Source organism: Dreissena polymorpha, chromosome 1, assembly GCF_020536995.1.
Source record: "Dreissena polymorpha isolate Duluth1 chromosome 1, UMN_Dpol_1.0, whole genome shotgun sequence".
NCBI lineage: Eukaryota > Metazoa > Mollusca > Bivalvia > Myida > Dreissenidae > Dreissena > Dreissena polymorpha.
The window spans coordinates 110,148,022-110,156,744 of record NC_068355.1 but is presented as its reverse complement, the minus strand read 5'-3'; the positions used below and the strand labels follow the sequence as shown (position 1 = coordinate 110,156,744).

Sequence of the window (8,723 nt, the reverse complement as noted above, 5' to 3'; positions counted from 1 at the left end):
AAGAAGGTGATTTTTCAAGCGGTTCCGTACTGTAGTGGTTACACGCTCGCTTCACATATGAGAGGCACAAGGTTCGAGCCCAATTAGAATTAAATTATTTTATTTGCGTTCTATGTTAACTTTTTGTTTTGATGTAGACATTTTAGTTTTAATAAATATACTGTTTTATTGTAACCATTTTTTGTTTTTATTATGCCCATTAAATATATGCGTGAGAGGGTGGGGGGGGGTATCGTAAACACATTAAAGCTTTTACAGTGTTTTCATATCAATGAGTACTCAACCCCTATCGTAAATGAGCAACGTAAGAATAAGTTCAGAATCATCTCCCCTTGAAGATGAGAAAAATATGAAATTACGCTTACAAGATGAAGCAGATTTTTTAAAACATACACAGTTCTGTTCCATTAATGAAAACTGCACACGGATGCCAGTAAAACAAAGGAAACCAATGTAAATAAAATGGACTATGAAATATTTGGGGGTTACAACTCAAAGTCATAGATAATGGTTATTTGGGGGTTATAACACAACATCATAGATAATGGTAATTTGGGGGTTATAACACAAAATCATTGATAATTGTTATACCAGTATCTTTTTCTATTTTGTTTAAAATAATCGGCCAATATATTAATATTTACAGTAGAAAAACAATCGTTCCATGTAACTTCATTGAGTGCCTGAAATTCCCGTCGGCCTTTGATGCTTTGCATCAATACTTAACTTGTTTACTTTTTTCAATGAAAATCAGTTGGGAAACACAGTTATTTTAACATTTGTGTTACATATGATACTGAAAGTCTGCACATGCCGAGTCCCCGAATTAAAACAAAAAGTGTTATTAAGAAGAGTATCGTTAATATGTTTGACTAACATGCTTGTTCACTTGCCTGTGACCTTGTTTTATCTGTTATTTAAATCAGACATGAACAATATCAAGGTTTTCAGCTCTGTATTAATAATAATATCACACAATGGATAATATGATACTCTACTCTGATATCAGTCAGGCGAACAGCCCTATATTTAAAAACACTATGCCAATACCAGCAAATGATGAATAGTTAGTATGATATAGCAAGCTCATTGGGGAATAGCCAGGTGACACATGATTTATAAAGAATTTTATTGCAAAATATTTTGTGTTTAATCTTATCATATAGTTGAAGTCCTAATTGTGTAATATTTGATAGACGTTTATAGCATTGTCATTTTAGCAATCGTGTTGTGAACTACCAGAGAAGGTTCAATATAAGCTTCCGTAAACATTTTTAAAGATTTATCAATCATGTGTACATTTACAAACTAGTTTGCAAGCATCATTTTGAAAAATTCTTCATTCTATTTCTCAAGCCTATCAGTATATCAATATATTAGAGTTCTTTGCCCATGTCCATGAAGCATGAATACTACTATATCGTTCCTTTTGTCGCTTTTAATTTGTATCTTAAGTATTTTAACTATTATCATGAAACTGTTTATGTCTGGTATAAGATTCGATATGAATTGCAAGGTTCTTTTTACCTCTTGATATGACTGGTAATGCTGTATAACTAAGTAAACATTTAACATAAGTAAATAAATAACAATATTAAAGTTCAGTTATTTGGAAAGCTTCCATGTATGTTACAGAAGGCTGTGGGCCTAAGGTTATAGTACCAAGTTAAGACCGAACGTCTAAAAATGTGTTAATATGAACATGTAAGATAATTTGCAGTCGGGTGTGTACTGCGCAAATTTTTATTCAAAAGAAAGTAACGAGTGTATATCCCAAATGGAGCACCGGTTTGTTCGTGTAACGAACGCAGTTAAGATCAGTTGGATAAATGGACAATATATGGTAATTCATTGTATTTAACTTTCACAAGCACCAACAACTGTTAAAGCAGCCCCAGTCGGCCACCCCTAATTTAACTCTAGGTAGTCTTATAAATTAGGCGTTACATGCAAAACTAGCGATACTTCTGATATATGCTAAATTGAAATAACTTTAAATAATTGAAAACAAAATATGTTAAAATATACCATCTTTGACATGTATTTCTTACTTCCATGTGTAGGATTAAGGAATGCATTATATTTATAAAATGTTACAAAATGTTAGTTAAATCAAACAATGTATTACCATTCCCCGTTTGAATATTCGTGTTCCGCGATATTCAATAAAAACAAATTGGGGTCATTAATCGATTGCAAGCTAAATGTACACAAAATTCAAGAACTCTGTTCGAAAGAAAACTTTTTTAATTTATATAAACAATTTTAGTTCGATTACTTCCTTGCTGATTATGGTGTTTTGTTTTATGCCAATGCTTTTGAAAGTATGTATATATATTTTGGTTCATTTTCTGAATCCGTCACCCACTCACAATAAACAATTAAAATGGTGGCTATTATTTTGTTAGTCTTTTTAATACAGACGAGTCAATTAACAACAGCTATTCGTGCTGATATTGCGAAGTGTAAATATATGTCACGGGGATGTGTAAATTTGTTAAAAGGACATACGCGCGCAGTCAAATTATCCTTCATGTGTCTGTCTTGTTGATAAATCGGGATTATCATTAAATAATTTATGAGGAATATGTTTTAACGTATAATAATTTTGTTAAATTTAATGTATTTGCACTAATAGTTCTGCAATACTTTTAATTTTGGTAGAGCATGGCATGTAAATCATTGCAAGTCATCACGTGAGAGCGTAGTATACTCAACTACCATACAGCTGCAGGCGACTTCAGATTGTATATGAATTCATGTTAATGGTATTTTACTCCAATAATCATTATCCGTGAACTTGCCTGAAACATGACGATTATGTTTTGCATAATGCTGTCATTTTCTATGAAAAAAATCGGTTTCAAGTGTGCTGATATCAAAAAGCATCGTTTAATAATATGGTTGTTACTCACACTATACAATGCAAATTGTTTAATTGTCATTCAAATTATTGTCTTCCCTTATGTATGTAGGTGATCGAAAAAAGACGGAATTTAGGATGCTCCAACCGTTTGTTGTATTATTGTCCTTAGTCTTTTTCCTCGAAAGAATATAAAACTATTAAAATAATATATTCTCAACTCCTCTTTGACCTACCTTTATCCAAATTATTGTGCTGGCTATTCATGAGGCAACAAACCAATGAACAGTCTGAGTTAACAAACCAATAACTAGTCAGAGTTTACAAAGCAATGAACCAGTCAGAGTTTACAAAGCAATGAACCAGTCAGAGTTTACAAAGCAATGAACCAGTCAGAGTTTACAAAGCAATAAACCAGTCAGAGTTTAAAAACACATGAACAAGTCAGAGTTTACGATTACGAGGGTTGTGAAAGGAAACATTTGTTAACTTGAAACGTTAATATTCCAAATCTAATTTTCTGACCATTTACCTCGATTTAAATGTAAAACATTTCCAAAAATCATGCAACTATAAATTAATAAATGCTTTTAAAATAGTGGTAATGTAACTTGGTTTCATTCAATTATCCACTCATTATTTTTACTGTTCTACTTTGGTAATATTAACCTTTACATTTCGGTTAGCAGCATATAACAAAGATTGTACCAGGCTAACAGGAGTCAACTGTGCACAAGAATCACAACTGTTTCTTCTGTATCTCTAGTTGTTATTTACTCAATAGTAAATGCTATGCATAGGACTTTTCAGAGTGCAATCTTTTCAACTGTGGGAGATGTTAACTTCCAATTCAAAAGTCTTCAGATCTTATTAAAGAGAACTGTAGTTAACAAGAAACCGTCACTCATGCCTTGATTGCCGTCATATGCATCTTTTGCTTGTGTTGATTTTCATGATAACATTTGTTTAGGCGAATCTCTGAAATTAAAAAGAGGTTTAATATAACTTTTTGTTGTTAGGAAGCTTGCCTTTCGTGGCATTCGTGTGGACATAAAAGTAAGTGTTGCTTCAATTAATGCTTGGATATAGCGATTTATTGCTTTAAAAATAAAATTGTTTTAGGAGGATTCTTTTGTCGGATCACGTTTTCCCATCAAGATCTAATTAATAAAACCAATAATTTAAAACCAATCAAGCGAATCCCTCAGAAAAAGCACCCGGTACTTCTATAAGACGTTAGTACATTATGAATAACAATTTTTCGTGTGAATACTATGAAACTTAGAGTGGAAATAATGTATTTTGATACATTTCGTTATCCTGTTTGTAAGCGAGTTTTAAAACGATATAATCTGCTTGTTTACGATATTTATTGAATGTAATAAATGATACGATGAATGGTTATTTTCCTCTTCATAATGAAACTATTCAAGGTATACAATAATCACAAACCAATCCTTTTACACAATCAGATTGTACATAATATAGTTCATATGAATATCAACATTATATCTGAACATGTAAAGTTAGCGTATGCTTAGTGTTGCTTACTTCATAACACAAATACTAAAAATTGTGTTGAATTATATGCAAAAACTTAAAATGTTAATTGTTGCCATAATGCTGCGTTACCTGCCATATTTATAAAGAGAACGTGCACAAATTTAAAACTTTTAATACCAAACGTTCAAAGAGTTTACAGATTATTTGTTATGATAAGTTATATAAGTAAATTATTGCTTAGAGGTAATTATGGTGTAACATGGAACAAGTATACCCGTTCGCATCAACCTTGTCGATCGATATATCATATAAGTTACAGGATTATGAACGAAGACGAACGAAACAGGAAAACACAAAGATGTCACATTTCCTAAATTAGTCATCTACCATTAACATTAACACTTGCTAATGGTTGGAATAAACTGTATGAATTGAATTTAAATCATTTGCGAATATATGCTGAACTATTCCAATCATAACCTAACATATTGTGCTTTATGCCTCATTTATTTTTATCGATGGCTATTGGCATCGACCAATGGGTGTATCCATTTTGCTCAAATAACCACCATATGAGCACATTTTAAGTTAATAGTATTCACAGATTGCTAAAGTGACAATCTGCCTTTATATAACAAATTCTAAAAAGACAATTAGGTTATGAACAATCAACCGAAACGCAGCTCATCTTTTACTTGAATATTTCTTCGCTTTTAAATTATATTTTTATATGAAAATTTTAGTTTTTGCAGGTTTTTATTTTGCAAAAAATACAGAATGCTGTTACTTTATTGGTCGATGTGACCGTATCTTAATAATTGTCCTAAATGATAAGAATAACAAAGTATATACATTTTAGGCTATGCGATTATAAAAATAAATATTTTTATTAGAAACTTGCAAAATCCAATCACTGACTTATCAAACACATTTTATGATAATACTTATATACAAAACTGATTTTCAAGTTCGTTTAACAACAATTAGTGCTTGTGAACGTTCAACCTTTTGACATATTTTGATGATGTGATGAGACTTAAGACGTTTTTATAATATGTGAACATAACAGAGATTGTATCATATTATTAAGCCTTAATCTACTGCTAGTGTTGCTTATCAATGCAAAATCAAAACAGTGCATACTTAAAAAGACTGTTGGCGAGATTATGCGGAACATTTTTGTGGAATCACCTGTGTACACTATAAATGTACACAATGTATATAACATATGTGTGGACTTCTTTAACCTAACTCCTTTCATTGTTAAAATGTTGCCTAGGTACCATTCCGCCCTATGTACGCGGAGATCTGTATCGAAATGGAGGTGGGATGTATGAGGTAGGGAACCACACCTACAATCATCTATTTGATGGGCTGGCTATAATTCAGCACCCCAGAATCGGTAAGAAGCAAAACGTCTTTAAATCAATTTAATGTTATTAAATGGTATCACCTTAGTGTCAGTGTAAGGCACTCTCTGAATACTTGCATCTTTTTTCGTTGGATAACGTGTACAAGATAAAGAGATAAAGTATAAGAGTTTAACTTATTTAACTATATGTGTCTTGTTCTGTGAAAGCTGGTCATAATGCATGTGCGCAAAGTGTCGTCCCAGATTAGTCTGTGCAGTCCGCATAGGCTAATCAGGGACGACACTTTCCGCTTAAACTTGATTTTCGGTAAGAAGGGACTTCCTTCAAACTAAAAATACCATAAAAGCGGAAAGTGTCGTCCCTGGTTAGCCTGTGTGGACTGCACAGGCTAATCTGGGACGGCACTTTACGCACATGCATTAAGCCAAGTTTTATCACAACACGACACATATAATCGTTTTTATTTAACTTATTAAGCTTATTCAAACAACAAGTATGTTGAAGATCCGGCTACAAGAGCCTTCTTATGTTTCTTGAAACATTAACTTATTAAACAAAACAATTGATTTTAATATAAATAATTGTTTAACCATACAACATATCTTGTTTATTTTATACGGCTTTCCCCGAATTACCCTGTTAATTCTCATCGCTAATTATAGTCCAATGTCACTATGTTTAATAAATTAAACCAAACGTTTACCAGTCTAAGTCATAAAATGCAATACCTTATATACAGATATGGAGATCCATGCGTAAATAAACTACCTTTCTGTATTTTAACTCGAGCTCCAGATGAAGTAAATATCAGCGAAAACATATTCAAATCGACACCTATCGAAAGGTTACTAAGGTAAAGGCACAATCACTGCAGAATTCGGCACTGCAAGTATCCAGATCCTTGCAAAAACTTCTTCAAGAGGTAAGCGTAATTTTTACTGATGCTTGGTTATAATATATTTTAATACTCCTAAGGTGCTTAGATCACTTGTTATCAATTCTTAATGTATGTAGTCATTTTTATTAAGCAGTAAATAATTGTTCAGGAGCGTTCGCTTCATAAAAGATTTGCTGATCCGTCTCATTTGTGAAATCAAATTTGGATTTTTATATCATTGGACTGAAAATGTTGCTGTTATAATGTTAGTGTTCGCATACTTATTCATCAAGTATAATATTAAATGTAAGGTTTATAAATCTAAATAGTTATGAAGAAATTGTCTATATTTACTAGAATGTGTTAAGACAAATGTATTAAAAGACATTATATTAAAGATTTTTTGTTAATTTTCTTATGTTTCAAAGATCGCAAAATTTCCAATACTTCTTAGAGTTATTTGTTTTAAACACGTATAATGCGATCAGTTGCACATAATTTTGTTATTGGATATTTAGATGTAATCGTTTGTTAGTACTTAAAGGTGCTGTTTCTTAAAGTATCTTGTTTGGTTCATATTCGCCTAACAAATGTGTGGCCTCTTCCTCTTTCCTGTTTTATACGTTATTATGCCATTTCAATGCATTTGTATAATGTTATATTGTTTCTTTACTACACATTTTCATCTCAAAATTAGCTTTCGTACATAAAATTCATTTGCAAAAGTTGATTTGATGATGTAATTTTAATAAATCTACGTTTGTATCAAATGGTTCCTCACGTACTTTTAGGCTAGAGATCTAACAGACAACACGCTTGTGAATGTTATTCCTTTCGACGATAACCTTTACGCCGCCACGGAAACCAATTTTTGAAATCAGATCGATACTGATACTCTGGCACGAAAGCAAAAGGTAAGCAATGCGCATCCATGCATCAGTATGTTCAAGTAATCAATGACACAGTGTGTTTTTGTCTGAATACTCGTGGAATCATATTGTTCTGAACGCACGTGTACTATAAACAGATCTTACGCCGAAATCAACAGTTCAATCTGCCTGTACTAAGCACTATTTCAAAACCCCTAAAAGTATTTTTGTATCATTTCATCCTCTTTTATTAAAACATACAAAACATATCGTTGCTAATGACGCCACACATCTGCTGTCACATTATCCATGTTATTCATTTCGTGTGACAATATGTAGTCAAACAATTTATATAACCTGTTGAAACATGTTGCTCAAATTTGCATGAATAACGTCAAGCGAAACCTTAGCCGAGCAATCGAAGAAGTTGTTAATGGTATAACAACAATTTACGAGCACATAGGATCATGCATAAAAAGTGGCCAAGCGACAAGCTAAAAATGTATATGTGTGACTGCAGCTTGACCTGAAAGAGCTAACAACTGTTGACATGGCAACCGCACATCCTCATATCGACGCAGATTGTACGGTGTACAACGTCGGTCATGTTTTTAAGAAAGGATTGCCTACTGTAGTGACACGCATGGGTAGAAAAAAAGGTTTGTTGCTTTAACATATATTTGCTCAATAGGAAGAATGTGCTTTGTCTTAAAATTCCGTACAATAAGTCAAAATCTTGTGCCGTATATATTCGGTAAATCCAACAAAGTTTTATCTGTATTTATCTGATACTATCATATATTATTCACATGTGTTTGTGTAGTTTTCAAAATGGCTAAATCATGTAAAATAACTTAACAATCGTGTTGATGCGTGACAATACACATTAACAAGACGATTCAATACAGATCAGCCCTACGACGATGTGAATCTCGATGCGTCACAAAACGTTGTTGCGATCATTCCGTCCGCGCACTGGACGCACGTGCATTACTTCCACAGCTTCGGCATGACGGAAAACTACATCATAATTATACAACAACCACCTTTCTGGACATAAAAAAGCTTGTGCTAGGATTCTCGGCGACTGAAGCATTTAAGTGGTACCCAGATATGAAGGTAAGTACTGAAATAGTGGAAATTCTTGTTATCCGAAAATATCATGCAGAAGCTTTGAAATTTCGCCAAGTTATGAAGATGATGACAGGCTTTTTAAATGTAGAGTGTTCATTTTAATA

General features: G+C 32.5%; 1 protein-coding gene across 1 annotated transcript; it reads left to right on the top strand.

Annotated features, from left to right (window-relative positions):
• Positions 1-977: 977 nt before the first annotated feature.
• LOC127844342 (retinal Mueller cells isomerohydrolase-like) lies at positions 978-8,158 on the top strand. The gene is given in 4 exon segments (XM_052374501.1): positions 978-1,008; positions 5,646-5,782; positions 7,408-7,530; positions 8,006-8,158. Coding segments are annotated over 4 exon segments (444 nt in total).
• The last annotated feature ends 565 nt before the right edge of the window (positions 8,159-8,723 follow it).